Source organism: Cavia porcellus, unplaced genomic scaffold (genome assembly GCF_034190915.1).
Source record: "Cavia porcellus strain 051 isolate PalLab524CR breed Dunkin Hartley unplaced genomic scaffold, mCavPor4.1 scaffold_14, whole genome shotgun sequence".
In the NCBI taxonomy this organism is placed as follows: Eukaryota; Metazoa; Chordata; class Mammalia; order Rodentia; family Caviidae; genus Cavia; species Cavia porcellus.
In genome coordinates, this window is record NW_026947497.1 from 46,160,900 (window position 1) to 46,177,132 (window position 16,233).

Consider the following 16,233-nt stretch of genomic DNA (forward strand, 5'->3'; position numbering starts at 1 on the left):
GAGCTACCTGTACTGTCTTGAGAAAGGAGTTCAAATATAACTATAAACTGTAATTGACAGTGAGTCACTTGTGCTAAGGATCCCAGCTCTGAAAAGAGCCTAGTTATGCCCTAATGTAATTACCAAAGCTCTTTCTAAAAGCCAGTTGCATGTCAAAGTAACTGTCAGTTTGGATCCATACTTTGGATTTTACTTATTTATAAATTCTGTAGTGGGGATTGTTGTATCACAGTGTCATGGTACTTACTGCCACTAAATTGCTCTCAGAAGTGTTTACACTGAGGAAAATTATCCAGTTAATAGTTGGAAATGGCATTTGCTATAGGTACATAAGCAGTTTTCAAAACTTACATTTTCAGGGCCTGGGGATGTGACTCAGGTGTAGAATATGTGCTTATCATGTGTGAGGCCCTGAGTTCAACTCCTTACACCAAAAATAAAATTCAAAACCTTGAATATGAAAATGAAATATTTATGAAAATATTTGTTCCTATCTTGTAGAAACAGTGTTCATGTAATCATTGAGTATTGAAAAAGGACAAATCTCACAATCTAAAAACTTTGATAGCAGAAAATAGAAATATTAAAAGTATTTCTAAAGCCACACATGGTGGTTTACTTCTTAATCCCAGCTACTCAGGAGGCTGGTATTGGGGGATCATAATTTGAGGGTCAACCTGTGTTCTTCAATCAGACCTGTAAAAACTAAAATTTTTACAAAGGGCTGGGGTATAGCTGAGTTGTAGAGCATTTGCCTGATATGTTCAAGGTCCTGGGTTCCATCCCTAATATTGAAAAAAAAATATATATATATATAAATACACATACATACATATGAAAGGTCTAGCAGCCAGGGGTAGCTTGGCATTGTATCTCCAAATCCAAACCTATTTTAAAGCAAACAGAGCCTGTTGAAAATAAAGGGAGGGGCTGGGGATTTAGCTCAGTGGCATAAGCGCCTGCCTTGCAAGCAGGCAGTCGTGAGTTCGATCCCTGGTACCGATAAAAGGAAAAAGACAAAAAAAGAAAAAAGGAAATAAAGGGAAATGATTATGTAGGAGCAGTTACTGTTCTTCCTGATAGCTAACTGTATGTCAAGCAGGCTGCAAGAACTGTGCATGTATTAGCTCACTTACTCTTCTAGAAACCAATGAAACTGGTATAGTCTCATTTTCTAAATGTAGAGGCTGAAATGTAGGTTAAATAGCACACAGGCTCCAGTTGCACATCCAGGAAGTAACAGAACTGTTCTGAGGAAGAGCAGTGTGTTTCCAGAGTCTGCAGCCTCACTCCCAGGCCAGTCCTGTCTTTTAATGTGGTTTTATGCAGAGTCTTTCCTACTATTTGAATTAGAAACATCAGGCAGTTTGTGCGCTTGTAGTCTGGTATCCTTTAGCCATGGCATATTTGTAAGACTGGGCCATGAGAGTGATGCTATGAAAGGAGGATTCTACCCTGAAGTCCCGTGTAAAAAGCCTCTGCATATGGCACTTTGCAGTCCAGAGTAAAGCAGGTCCCTTTGCGTATTCCCAGCTAGTAGGGTGCTCCCTTGATACCACACATGGAGTCTCTTCATCCACCGCACCCCCCGACTTGTCCTATCCTGGAAGCAAATGTACTTGTTTTGATGCTGTTTCACATCAGATCAGTAACAACTCAAAGCCAAAAAAAAAAAAACCAACCAGCATTAAAAGATACGAGTTGGCAGCACATGTTTATGGATAAAGGCTGGCCATATGGCAGGTGTGATAGGGGCACCATGTCCTCCTGTGTGCCTCTTCTTTACTAATAGTGTCGCAAAAGCAGAAATGGTACGTGGTAATTTCTGATGGTTTCCAAAAAGTGGCTTGGCTAGACTCCAACATGACACCATCCGAACAGATGACAGAGGCCATTTAACCTAACCGCCCTCTTTTTACAGAAGAGAGAGCCAAAGTCTACTGAGACGAAGTGACTTGTGTTGAATGGTCGTCAGTAGAGCATGGTTTAGACCTGGGATGTGCAATCCTCGTGCCTGGCAGTCTTTCCTCTGTCGGGGTGGGGGTGGGGGGTGTCACCCAGAGAAGCATGGTGGCCATGACTCCAGAGAAATGAGCTGGGCTATTATTTTGTCATCTCCAAAGGCCCCACCTATTCCACACAAGGTGGAAGATGCCTTTTGACCCAGTGATTGGAGCAGACATGTCCAGACTGGCAGAAGGCAGGTCACTAAGTATCTAATGCCTCAGCAATCTGGGCAGTTTCCCTAGGGGTTGGGTCTTCATCACCCAGAGAAATGAACCAGTTGGTGAACAAGTTGTGCATTCATAAGACAAGCAGTGCTTGCTGCTCCTATAGCGGGCTGTCAGGAAATGTGTGCTTTATTGATCCATGGAAGGGTTCGGTTCCGGATTGGGTTTATTCCTGCTGCTTTGACATTGTTTATTTGGGACAGTAAAATTTGGTTCACGTTTAGAAACTCTTCCTTTCTTTCCCCCTCTGGGATATTCTCCTTAATGTTAATGTCCACTGATGGACTCATATTCTGGCATCTGAGGGAAAAGCCAGTAGGAAACCGCTTGCCTGCACTGATTGGAAACTCATTTTATCTTGGCAGGTTTGAAAGAAGACACAGCACAGGAGCCTTTTTTTTTCCTGGGAGCCGACTCGCTGGCGAAGAAGGACGACCCGAGTTTGATGTCTGTGTCTGTCTCCCCAAGGCTGAGGAATCCTCTCCTTAGAAGGCAGCAGTACTATGCGTGTTATGAATTGTGTCTCCCTGGCCAGCGATAAAGGAAATGGGAACATCGCCGCCGCAGCCGGCTTCATGATCGGGCAGACATCACCCTCCTCTCCTCCAACTCCTCCTCCTCCTCCACCCGCTCCCCCTCTGCCATGTCCCCACTCTGGGGGAGCCCTCTCCTCCTGCTCCCCTCCCCCACCCCCTCCACCGCCTCCCGGAGGACCCCCTCTGACTCCGCACTTAGACACCTTCGGCTCCCTGGGGAAGAAGAAGCGGATGAGGAGTTTCTTTTGGAGCACCATTCCAGAGGAGCAAGTTCGTGGCAAGGCCAACATTTGGACCCTGGGTGCCGGGGGGCAGCATCACTTCCAGATAGACACGAAGACCATAGAGGAGCTCTTTGGGCAGCAGGAAGACACGCCCAGGCCGTCCCTGCCCAAGAGAGGGGGGCCTCTGAGCTCATCCTTCAAGGACATGCGAGAGGAGGTGAGACTGATGTGGGGATGCAGGCTGAGTCTGTGTTTGTGTCTCGCATCTTGTGATGGTGTGGGGTTTCCGACAATTGCTAGGCTACGCCGCAGATGAGGGGAATAGGGCTCAGTCGTGCCAGTAGGAGCTGTGCACGCTAAGCCTCCTGTGTCCAGGGGACGGTGACCTCAGGCAGGGAGCATGCTGGTCAGACAGCCTCGGACTCGCGTCTCAGCACCACCCGTCTCTTGCTCATCTGGTGCGGTCTCTGGGTTGGGGAGTTGGACTCAGGTCCAGGACTCTTGGTACCCACTGGCACCGATAGCTTCGCTCTCCTGAACCCTGAGTTCTGGAATGAACTGGAAGTGCCACAGAATTCTGTGGCTTTTGTTCAACAGTAGCTACTGGAGATCTTGAGGATTTTCTTGTTCTATTCTCCCTGTTTTGAGGGTAGCCTTCATTCCTGAGATCTCTGAATGAAATTGTGTCATGGTGGAAACAGAGACTTCCAGAAAGCTAAAGCATAGAGCTACTTTCATATAGGCTTTTGTTTTATGTTTTGGTACTGGAAATCGAACTCAGGACCTCACGCTTGCCAGGCAAGTGCTGCTGTACCACTGAGCTACATTCCTGGCCGCTCAGATTGGATTGGCTTTGTAAGAAGCATATTTCCAGTTAAGACTAAATATTTACTTCACAGGTGGGAAAACCAGCTGTTCAATGACAAAGCATGCACTGAAAGCATGGCCCCAGGGCTCCTGATCAGTGAATATTACAGAACCCAGACTGTGCTGGTCAGTATTCTTAGAGTGGACACATGGTGGTAGTTAAGATGCTTTTACTTGCTAATAGAAATAACTAGGTGATCAGAGATTGGGAGGAAAGAATACGGGAGTGGAAGGAGGGAGGGATGGGGAGAGAGGGAGAGAGAAAAGATGACAAATCCTTTGTTTTTAAATCTGTTGCGAAGGAGCAGAGAAAATAGGTCAGCCAAGGAGCTGGCTAGATAAGGAAGTGGGCAGGGCGCTGTGGTGAAGTCTCTGCCATATGCATTATTGAGCTCTTGAGCCAACGTCATGACCTCTTTTCCGTGTCTGGCTCAGGAACGTGGCAGCTCCGTCTGTTTATGGACTCACTCGAGGCCCTCACTCAGGCTGTTGGATGATTCCTGGTTCCTGAGCCTGTGTTCATTCAGAAACGCAGGGGACACAGGACTGGGATGGTGTCATTGTGAAATAAGCCACGTGAGCAGTCAAATAGGAAGCTGTTAGCAGAGCCGGGCCACCTCCTTTGGTGCTGAGTGCAGGGTTTCCCACCTCTTCCTTCGGTGCCGAGTCCCATCATTCGCCCTGGTATGGATATTGGAAGGAGCAAGAAGTCCTCTCTCCTTAGTACCATGACCTCTGGCCTCGCTCCCAGTGAGCTCAGTATATGGGGGTTATGATGGGACAGGTGCTTGTGTGCCTGGGCCTGGGTGCAAGGGGCCACGTCCCTGGGGAGCCAGTGGTCAGCTAAGGACAGGTGGCAGCGTCCTTTGGGAGCTGGGAGAATTTCTGAGTACTCTGCAGTACTCAGCTTTGTGTGTGTTTGTGCGGCTTTGTGTTTGTGGTCACGGAAGCTGGCGATCTCGAATCCCTGGGAGAGGGAGGACACCCTTTCCCAGTTGCAGCAGGAGCAGAAGCGTCCATCTCCATGCTAGAACTAAAATTTAGAAAAACGTCTTTCTCCTTGCCTTCCTCCACCCTTGCTGCTTAGGTTGATTTTTACTTTTTTCCCTTTAATGTCTGTTTTTAAGACTTGTTCCCCACCCCGCCCCCTCCACACACACACACACACACACACATACCATTTTGGAGATTAGACTCAGGGCTTCATGTGTGCCAGGCAAGTGCTATCCTCTGAGCTCCACCTGCACCCTGACATGTTCTAATTATGAAACATACGTGAAGCTCACCACCTTAGCCACATTCAGGCCTGCAGTTCAGTGGTACTGAGGATGTCCTAGTTAAGCCTCTCTAGCACCTGTTCACTGGGCAGCACTGAAACTCTTTCCTTAAAACGGTAACTGCCCATTCTCCCCTCTCTGTGACCCCTCCATCTCCGTTCTGCTTCCATTTCTATGAATTTGACTCCTCCAGGTGCCTCGTATAAGTGGAATTGCACCATGTCCATCTGTTTGGTGACTGGCTTATTTCATGTAACACAATGTGCTAAAGCTCATGCATGTTGTAGCACATGTCAGAATTTTAAAGCCAGATAATGCTCCGTGATATGTCCGTACCACATTCTGTCTGTCCACTCACCCACTGATGGGCAGCTGGGGTTGCTTTCACCCTCTGAGTAGCGCTGCTGTGAGCACTTCACTTCTGACCCTTGTAGGACTTCCTCTGAGAGACAGCATCCTGGAAGAAGGTTGGCATGATTGAGTATCACAGGACAGCCTCCTTCTGTGGCTCTTCTGTACACGGTTATAAGTAGTTTGGATGGATCCATTCAAGTGTTTTCTACACACACCACCAGAGAACCGAGGTCATTCCGAATTGGTCTCCAGACTTTGTGTTCTCTCCACAGAAGTATTAGATCCTGTATTTTCAGTAAAAGAAGATGGTGCCCGCTGTATTCTTTCTCATAGATTTACCTCTGAAGAGGTCGTAGCTCAGCAGTGGTAGAGTCTGACAAAGATCAATAATAAATCTTCCACCTCCCTCTGCAATCAATGGAGTCCAAGGTTGAAAGTAATAGTCCATACCTGTGCCCAGGTGGCCTGGGGAATAAGCAGCATCAACATGTTAGGACAGATTGCCCCCTCGACAGCAGTATCCTCCCACAGAAGTGAGTTCTGTATGTGTGGTGGGTTCCTACCTAAAAGGGCTTAGAAAGCATTACAGATACATTCCACTGTATTCCAGAAAAAGAATTTGCTAGACGATAGGGAAGATTTTGGTTGGGGAATGGCTGGGTTTAGAACAGCACAAAAGGTAATAAATTTGAACAGTTAGCAGTAGGAATATACCCTCGTGTCTTTGTTACATAAGAATTAACTTGCAGGGAATAGAAGTGTGGCAGTTCAACAGTAGTTAAGCTGTAATAAAGTCACTGGTGACAACACAGGTGCGTGACCAGGGATCGTAATGAAAGGACTCTGCTGATCCCCTCTTCTGAGATTGTGGACTCATCCCGAGAAGTCCTGGAGCTCCGGCTGGCCATGACAGATGTCCCTCAGCCCTCTCGCCAGCATTAGCTTGGTCTGTGACTCCCTGTCTGATATGAGCAGCCCCTAAGGGCAGGTATGCGTTTAGCTATTTGGATTCCTTTAAAAGGAATTAAAAGTGAACGAGCAGGACAGAGCTGAGGTAGGGACAGGGACTGTCTTCCATGTGTGGAGAGATCCAAACTGGGATTCACCAAAAAGATGCGCATGCCGAAGTGTTTGCTGTCGTTGCGTATGACACCCGTGTATCTATCAGTAGGACCAAGGAACAGACGGCAGAGCACATGCCGTGGAACTGCATGCTCCGTGGAACTGACTGCATACATTACTATAGTAGCTCGCTGGCCAAAGAGGACCAGAAGGAGACAGAGGTAGGGGATGAAAGAGAAGGAAGGGTGATTGCTTTTTCCAGATCTATGAGAATCAATGTTTTACTTTCCCACGCTGTAAGGGAGGAATCATTTTCAGCTATTGTTGTGATCCCAGGGCTGTCTTCAGATTCTGGAGCGTGGTCCTGACCGAAACCCATACATCTAGAGAGAGTACTTGATCGACTGATTGATTGATTGATTGATTGATTGATTGATCAGATGATTTTGCAGCACTACGGTCTTTATACTGAGCTATATCCTCAGGCCTTTTTCAATGTTTAAATTTCGAGTTTAGGCTGGACTTGAACTTAGCGTCTTCTTGCCTCGGACTCCCAGAGTGCAGGAAATACAGGCATGCACCACCATGCTTGGTTTGAATTATTACTTTTCTAAATGAGCTTCAACTAGACCCTTATTTTCCCCAAAATTGGGGGAGTACAACTTTCAGTAACCAACCAAAAATAAAAAGAAGGTTAGAAACCAAAAGCTAAATCTGCATCAGCTGATAGAGGAATATATATTCGTGCTTTTCAGAATTAGGACTCAGATCAAAATAACCAGTATTTAGTGTCCCTTTAAGAAGGTAAGAGAGCCCCTTGACATATTGAAGCTGAGTGATTTACAAAGTTGCTCCTACTTGGAAGACATTATGGTAAGTGAAGTAAGCCAGTCACAAAGGGACAAAGTATGCATCCACTTATAAGAGGTACTTTAGTTAATGACATTCAGACCAACAGTGGTGGTCCTGAGCTGGAGATAGGGAGATGCCAGTTGGTGCTTAGTGTGTATAGAGCTCAGTTTTGAAAGGGAAAAGGTTCTAGAGCCAGGCATGGTGGTGCATGTCTGTAATCCCGGCACTTGGGGAGGCTGAGGTAGGAGGATTGCTGTGAGTTCGAAGCCAGCCCGGGCTACATAATGAGTTCAAGTCTACCCGAACTGCATAGTGAGATCCTGTATCAACAAAAAAAAAAAAAAAAAAAAAAAAAAAAAAAAAAAAAAAAAAAAAAAGAAAGAAAGAAAAAGAAAAAGAAAAAAGGAAAAAGTTTTGGAAATGGATGGTGGTGATGGTTACAGGACCAGGGGGATGTGCTTAAAAATGATCACAGCAATAAATGTCCTTTGCAGTTGACCACAACTAAAAATAGCTTCTCCCTCCTGGGGGGCAGATTTTGAGTGAATTGAAGTCCAGTGAAACTGCAAGAAGCATCGCTGTGGATCCTAACTGAGCCATCCCTTTATGCTCATCCTCAGCAGATCAGCAAGGCTCCCGCGGTATCTCAGAGGACATCACAACAGCCCCAGCCACCTGACGACCCTGCTGGGTACCCCTTCCTTACATCCAGGTCCCCTTCACATTTGCAGGAAATCCTTGAGCTGCGTGGAGTGCATGACCCCCCTATAGCCTCCTATTCATGCCTCCCTGTCCCACCCATGTCCTGCCACCAGTAGTGGCATGTGCTCTGCCGTCTGTTCCTTGGTCCTACTGATAGATACAGCCTTGACTGCAGGGACCGCAGGTCCTGCTGCTGGCCAGGAGGGTAGACTGTGGGTTGATGAGAGCTGGTGGAAGAGAGGGGCAGCAGTGCATTCATTCCCTGGCACAGTTGGCTGCTCCCTATTCCCGGCAGCTTAGATCTCCCTCTGTGCCCATGGACCTGGACACAGCTGCTGTCTGGGCGCCTCCACCTGGGCCCAGCTGGATTCACTGCCAAGGTGTTTACAAAATGAGATAAGCAGGCGTAAATGACACCGCAGTGATAACCCTCCTTGCAGGAGTTGGACACAGCTTTTACGGCAGTGCTCAGAAGGGCCAGTTTTAGTAGGATAAGAGTGAGACCAAGACTGCTCAGGGGCTAGGCAGAGCTGAGGGAAGCAGGGAGAGCGTGGGACAGGCCCCGGGTGCCCTCGGCTGTCCCGGTTGCATTGTTTGGGCTCAGCGTGGAGCTCTGTTGCTCTCTAAGGGGTTCAGTTATGGCTGGCTCAGGGCTTTCCCTTAGGGTTGAGTGACCAGGGCGCTGCTGCTGTGTAGACTGTGGTCCCCTGCGGGGGGCTGGGATCTTGGAGAGAAAGCGACTTCCCACTGGCCCGCATGGCTCTGTGGTCACTAGGGGCCTGGGCCAGGCAGTGTGGATGGCTTCTTTCTTTTTTTTCTCTTTTTTTTGGTACCAGGGATTGAATATATGGTCTTGACACCGAACTACTTCCCTAGACCTTTTTAATTTTTTTTAAATTTTGAGATAGCATCTCACCAAATTGCCAAGCTGCTCAGGCAGTTCTCAAACTCATGTGCTGCCTGTCTGAGGCACCCAGAGTGCTGGGATTACAGGAGTGCACCACTCTGCCCAGCTAGGTGGCCACTTTCTACATGTCCGCTTCTGTTTCCCTGGAAACCTCCAGGCTGGGGGAAGACCAGGCCCGGGCAGGGGTAGCCTGAGACTCATAGGAGCTAGGACAACACTTCTGTACTGCTTTAGAGAGGCTATAAAATGATATTTCTAAGGCTCAGTTTCCTCATCTGTCAAATGGGGATAATAAGGGATTTCCATCGCTTTCCCAGCATCAATGGCTATGGACCTAGGCCAAGTCAGAGCACCAGAGCTGGGAGGTCTGCAGTCAGGTGAAATCGGCCATCCGCTCGGAAGAAGAGAACGCAGAAGGAGCTTGTGAGCTGTGTATGTGGCTAGGTGATTCCTGGGCGTGTTTAGACTCGGGGCTCTTTAATTTGTGAATTACAATCTTGAATATAATTTTCTGTTGTGACTAATTGAGATGCCTCTTTTTGGTGTGGCCTTTCCTCTTTAACGAGTGTAGGTTTGCTAGGTTTCCTTTCTCCTTTCTTTCTCCCTCACGCTCACTCCTTCCTTCAGTTGGACTTGAACTGCATCCCCTCAGTAGGAGTCTGCCTTTCCAGCCTGGAGGTTTGTTTTATGGCTGGCAGGTGACTGTGTGGACGTGAACTGAACCCCTAGCTTAGTAAAATAATGCGGTTGTTTAAGATTAGTCCTCAAAAGAAGGCAGCGGTGCTGCTGTAAAAATGTAATCTTAAGGCCAGGAAATGACATTCATGTTGGTTCACAGCCTTGCTGCCTGTAAACTTAGAAGCAAACCAAGAGGTCAGGAATGTCGTCTGCAACCTGATTCCCTTTTGTTCACAATGAATCACGTACATTGGGAAAGGAAGAACATTACAACAACATTCCTATTTTTGCTCCCTTTACCAAAAAACAAGCGGAAAACATTGCAGGAGTTTTAGGTGATCGCCTCTCTGTGCATCTTGAATATTTACTTCTGGAGAAAGAAATGACTTCTGCATGTAACAGCCCAAAAGATTCCTATTTCTAGTCTGATAAAATCCTCCCAAGTGTTAATTTTGAACAGTTAAAGCGTATTGCAGTGCAAATCTAGGTTTTGACCGTAATTCACATAGCTGTACTGTATTTCTTTAAGTTAGAAGATGCTGTATATTGTGAGAAACATCCTGTTCCAGAGATGTTAAATGATGAAATTATGTGTCTTAAACTTGGTGAAATACATACAGCACAGGAATTTTCTTTATAAATCCCAAGTAAAAGGCTAGAGATACAGCTCAGTGATAGAACACTTGGCTGTCATGAGTTCTATCCCAGCCCTGCAGGGAAAAAATTCAGAGTACAAAAAATGTAGGACATTTCCTTCTAAAAGGACCTCTGGACATATAGTAATCTTTTTCAATAAATAAATCTTTTTTTCTTTTAAAAACAAATTGGGAACATTATAATGTTTCGGAAAATAATAAAATTAGCCCTTTGACATCTGCAAATCAGGGTTGGGACCCAATTTGCAGTATGCTTGAATTTGCAATATATGCAACACTTCTCAGTTCAGATTTCCTAAGATTCCTGCTACCGTAGTGTATCTGTTTCAAAATTAGGGAAATGGCAGAAAGTTTGGGGAGATAATTTAATATTCACAAAGCTATATTAGCTATATCTGCAGATCAACAAGTTTACATATTGGTAATTATTTCTCTTGTAAATTAGTATTGTGCATTATTAGGCTCCCATGCTTGTCTTCCCTCCAGCTCTTTTGATTTGTACTTTAATAATCTCATGTGTCTCTATTTCTTTTCAGATTACCATCTTGGATGCAAAGCGGAACATGAACATTGGGATATTTCTTAAACAATTTAAAAAGTAAGATTTTGGCACACATTTGAAACCTTAGTCATATCCAAGGGGTCACCATTGAAAAATCTATGGGTGTGACCCGCCTGAAATTGACCTTCTTCTCGTAGGAGCGAAAGGCATTCCTCCTACCGTCAGGTCCTTCGTAGTCACGGGCTTCATTATCCACGAGTGTCTGTGACTGGCTGCCGTGCAAGTCTGTGTGGGGCTTGAAGTGAGACGCCAGGGTGTCCTCGCAAACCATCAACCCAGGGACATTCTAGACCCATCTTTAGTTACCCCTCACAGGGAGGTTGGACCCAGGCAGCGATAACCGTTAGGTCCTCCAGCAGAGGGAGGCAGGGAATCCTCGGGAGCAAAGGAGGTATCTTTCTTTCCCCAGAGATGCTCTCGGTAGTGGCTGCAGGATACCCAGGGATGGTTTTCTAGTCTTTGGGTGAAGGCAGTGGGACTGCCATGAACCCTAGGGCACCCTGGGAAGAAGGCGAGTTGGAAGGAAGTGTGTGCCTCTGGCACACGTCACTCTTGGTACTCTCCAACGGCTGTGACATGGAATGTGTTCATTGTCTCTTCAAGGTCTCCTCAGTGCATCGTGGAAGATATCCACCAGGGAAAGAGTGAGGAGTATGGGTCGGAGACACTGCGGGAATTTCTGAAGCTTTTGCCCAAATCAGAAGAGGTGAGATGCATACGAGCTCGGGGGTCATGGTGATGGTAAAGCTCTCGTTGTTTTGGGGTGGGGGTGTCACAGCTCCCAGGGAAGGGCACTGTCCTGCCTGGAGATAAGCATTTTCCTGCTTAAAGTGAACGGCAAGCGGACAGAGAGCGCCGAGCTCAGGCAGGCACAGAATCTGGGTTCAGAGAGAGCTACACCTGGACCGAAAAAGTCAGGCAAGGTTCTTAGCTGCTGTGAGCTTGAGTTTCCTCACCTGTGAAATGAAGATTGTTACCCTGAGCTCCCCAGGCTGTCAAGGTGAGCAACACTGGAAATGCTGCTCTTCATTGGCACGTGAGAGCTCAATAAATTTGAGTTTTCTTTTCCATCATCTAGATACGACCTTTGCCTAGGTGAACCCAGGTAATTTTATACTACTCTATGGCATATACTTCAAAGGGAAAAAAGAAAAGGAACAAAGGAAACATTTTTGGATAAAGATGCTGTATAAATTAGAGATAGGTAAATGTTAATACGTGGTATGTGCCTAATGGACTGACAGATGGAAATTGCTGTGGCAGATAAAAAAGCACCATAATATAAAGATGCCTATTTTGTGTGGACTGAACTGAAAGTATTGAATGGTTACGGGTTTGGTAAGGAAAAACAGAAAAAGCTGGGTGTGGTGGCTCATGTCTATAATCCCAGCACTTGGGAGGCTGAGGCAGGAGGATCATTACAAGTTCAAGAGCAGCCTGCACTACAAAGTGAGCTCAAGGCCACCCTGAGCTTCATAGTGAGACCCTGTCTCAAAAGGCAAGAGAAAAAAGAAAAGAAATGAAAAGCAGTATAATGATTGTATACATATTTTTGAGGGAAAATTCAACAAGAAATTACTAAAGTACATGTAGTTATAGAGACTGAAATAAAACAATATAGAATCTTACAAAACTTTGAAGTAAAGTGAAGATTTCCTAAGTAAAAGTGAAGATTTTTATAAATAAAAGGCCAAGACGGCTTGTTGTGTAAATCATCCTCCTCACACATGCTGCTGTCTCCTCACTCCACCGCCCCACTCTTTCCCAGACGTAATTTATGGGATTTCAGTGCCAGTAATAATGAGAGAGTTGTGCTGTTGCTTGGACGCTGACCCATGTTAGATTCGCGCTGCCCAGTGCAGCAGAGGTTGGTAACAGCAGGCTCCCGTTGTGTCTTGGTACAGCTGAGGACCGAGGCTTTCTCCCACCTCGGGTTTTCTGTCTGCAAATTAAGTGTGATTTACCAAGCCCAGATTAGTGCGTGGCATTTATTAATGTTCGTGGAGGGACTTAAAGTGTGAAAGGAAAGATATGTTCGACTGTAATTTACCCTGCGTCTTATACACAGAATGGTCTTTAATCTCGCTTTTTTTTTTCTGGTCAAGAATAGGAGTTTTATGATCTTTGATAGGATGGGTAAGATTTAATTAAGTTAATTGAGTAATAAAAAGATTTATTTGCTTTCAGGTTAGGGATATGGCTCAGGGGTTCATGCTTGCCTGGTGTCTGCAGGGCTGTAGGTTCCGTCTCTAGCACTACAGAATTTTTTTTTTTTCTGCATCCTTTGCTTATGAAGTCTTAATTCCTGCCTGGGCTTTCCCCTGACAAGGACTGCTCTTCATACCCACTCCTAGCTGACCTCATCATTTTGTTAGTGAGGATCCAGTCATAGCACATGGGAAAGTGCTCTGCAAAGCTCTGACTCAGCGCAGCTCAGGCCTGAGGGAGCTGCCGGCTCCATGCTCCCGCGATGGGAGAGTAAATACAATTCTCCCAGTGCCTTCACATCACATTTAAAATTCAGAGGTGACTAGACAAATTGAAGGGGTTTTCAGAGAAGCAGATGAGCTCTCAAACCCTCATGTTTTATAGACACCCTCCCTGATTTTCTTTTCTCTTTTGGAGTTGCACGTAGGGTATTGTTGGAAAGGAAGGCATGTGGAGGGGCCAGATGAGGAGACTCACGAGAGTCCCACTGTGTGTCTCTGAGGCTCTGTCACGCTGTCACTGCCTGAGGTGCAGCCCTGGCTGGGCCCCTCACACTCCTTCTCTGCCACCCACCCAGCCACTGCCACCACTGTTCTCTCCTTGTTTCCCTGTCTGGCCTTGGCTTCAGCCCACCACACCCTCCTCATCCTGGAGCCTCCTGCGGCAGTAACGCCCTGAGCTGTCCCCTATGGCCACCCCTCCCAGAATCAGCTGTGCATCAGGGCTGTGCAGGGAGGAGTCACAGACACAGTGCTGCAAGGACAGGGGCTCAGGGCTGAGCCTCAGTGGCCCGTGGCACTGCCCAGAGTCAGGGCTGCCCTGGAGCCTCCAGATGAGGCTGGAGCCTGAGGGCAGGATGGATGCCGGGCCAGGGAAGAGAGGCTCAAGGACCTGGCAGAAACACGCCAGTGAGTGTGCAAGTGTCCCCAAGCTGTGGGTAACTTTCTGTGCCCCTAGCTAGCACTGGCAAGGACCTAACATTTGTGGAGTGCCGTTCTGTGCCAGGCACCGGGCAGGGCAAAAGAGAGGCAGCGGTAATGCATTGAAGTGCTTAGCCCAGTGCCCGGCAGGCCGTCCCACTGAGATTATTTTGTGTGTTTTTCTCCTTTGCTTCTTACCACGGCCTTGCAAGACACTCCTCATTTCACAGAGAAGAATTGTGGCTCTCACGGGTCGAGGGTGTCACCTGCACGGTGACAGGCGGGGTGGACTTGAACTGGGTGATCTCTGACCCTGGAGCCAGCGGCTCCTTCTGATGTGCTCCACCGACTCCCTGGGAGAAAGGAAGGGCAGAGGTCGTTGGACTGCGCCTTCTCACCTCTGCCGTCACCAGGCACCGGTGTGCCGAGGGCCACCCGGGATCTGGCAGTCTTATCAGCGCACTGCAAATGTGAGCGGAAACTGCGCTTTCTCTCCTGCCTGCCTGGCTAACAAAGCCCGCCAAAGCCAAGGTCAATTTGTTGTCAGGACTTTCTCTGCCCTGCACGGCAGATCTTTTATCTGGCATGTCCGCTCATCCTTCCCCCAGCTTGTGTAGTTAACCTCACAGAGGGCCGCCATGGCCAGGACCGTGAGCCTGAGTGTTTCCTTGTCCTCCCGCCAAGTGGCCTGCACCCAGGGTGGAGGGTGAGGAGGAGCCCCCCAGGCCCCTGCCCTTTCCTGTCCGGTGCTGCTGCGAAACATTTCCTGCTCTCTGTGGGACCTCCCCCGGACTCCGTGTGTGTGCCTGTGTGTGTGTGTGTGTGTGTGTGTGTGTGCATGCACACATGTGTGAACTCAGATGCAGTGCTAGAAATGAACCCAGGGCCTCACACCTGCCAAGGCCATGCTATACCACTAGCACTTTTACATCCTCTTCCTGCCTTCCTCCTTTCCTCTGCCACTGCTGGAGGAAAGCGGTGTGGCCCAGGGCCCCCGCAGGTGGGTGTGTTTGTGGCAGTCCTGCCATTCCAAGGCCAGCCAGGGTTCATATTGGACATCTCCTGGTTCGACCAGCAAAACTATGCCACACAAAGTTTAATAAAGGCTCTTTGGTAACGGGAAACACATACTAATTACAGGGTTAGCTCACCTCTCTCTGCCTGGCCCACCACCGGGAAGGTACACTCGTCCCTCTTAATGAATATAAATCATTTTGAAGTAGAACGGAGGACCGTCTGCATGGTGTTGAAATGAAGTGTTGTCTTTCCATCACCTTCTCCTGCACGCTATAAACACTTCTAGCCTTTCCCATAAGTGAAGAAGATTACGAGTTGCTCGCTTACAGTTTAGGCTGTGTTTAACAGAAACGTTTATGGGTTACTTAGCTCGGCCTGTTCCTGTGCTTCAGGCCAAAGTTGGGCTGTGATCTTCAGAATCTCTGAGAGGTGGCAGAGAGGGCTTTGCAGTGCAGACAGCCTCGTGTGCCCAGCCCATATGTAGCAAATGGTTCTGCTCTGCTCCAGAAGGGGCCAGAATTCATTCCAGGGATTCTCAGCTCAGAAATAAGGCACTGGTTTGCTTTCAGCTCCACCAGAGATGCCAGGTGCCCTTACATTTAGGAACCCAAAGATGGTAAATTCACTCTGGGCCTTTGCACATGGAGCAAATACAATTTTTAATAGTTTTTTTCTTTTTGCCCTTGTTAAAATAAGAGATCGAGAGTGGGACACAGTGAAAAGGTTTTTGCTTTGAATGAGCAAGGCCTTGTGACAACACCGGGGGAAAATATCTTAAGAACCAGACTTAATACTAGGTTGTGATTTTGCACTGTTCTTTGATATTTTCAAATAATTAAAGTAGATATTTCAGTTAGTGGATTTTTGAACATAGAGTTCTTGGGTTCATCCCCCAGTATCACAAAAAGAAAAATTAAAAAATCTTAGGGCTGGGCGTGGTCTTGAACACCTATAATCCCAACACACTCAGGAAGCTGAAGCAGGAGGATTGCTGCAAGTTCGAGACCAGTCTGTGCTATAAATTGAGCTCAAGCCTAGCCTGAACTGCGTAGCAAGACCCCTGTCTTAAAAAAGACACAGAAAATGTGGTGGGTACTGTGCCGGGGGTGTAGCTGAGTGGGAGAGCGCTTACCTGGCATGTGGGAGGCCCTGGGCTCCATCCCCAGCACTGATAAATACA

General features: G+C 47.3%; 1 protein-coding gene across 4 annotated transcripts in view; it reads left to right on the top strand.

Moving 5' to 3' along the window:
• The window catches only part of Fhdc1 (FH2 domain containing 1), a 41,450-nt gene that overhangs the window by 5,788 nt on the left and 19,429 nt on the right, over positions 1 to 16,233 (top strand). For 3 of the 4 annotated variants that reach the window (XM_063260849.1, XM_063260850.1, XM_063260851.1), the window contains exons 2-4: positions 2,597 to 3,208; positions 10,883 to 10,944; positions 11,512 to 11,614. In XM_063260849.1, coding sequence (XP_063116919.1) covers positions 2,735 to 3,208; positions 10,883 to 10,944; positions 11,512 to 11,614 — 639 coding nt within the window. In that variant the 5' untranslated portion in view covers positions 2,597 to 2,734. Of the gene's footprint in view, positions 1 to 2,596; positions 3,209 to 9,329; positions 9,445 to 10,882; positions 10,945 to 11,511; positions 11,615 to 16,233 lie in introns of those variants that run through there. The other variant, XM_063260852.1, reaches the window with a different exon arrangement.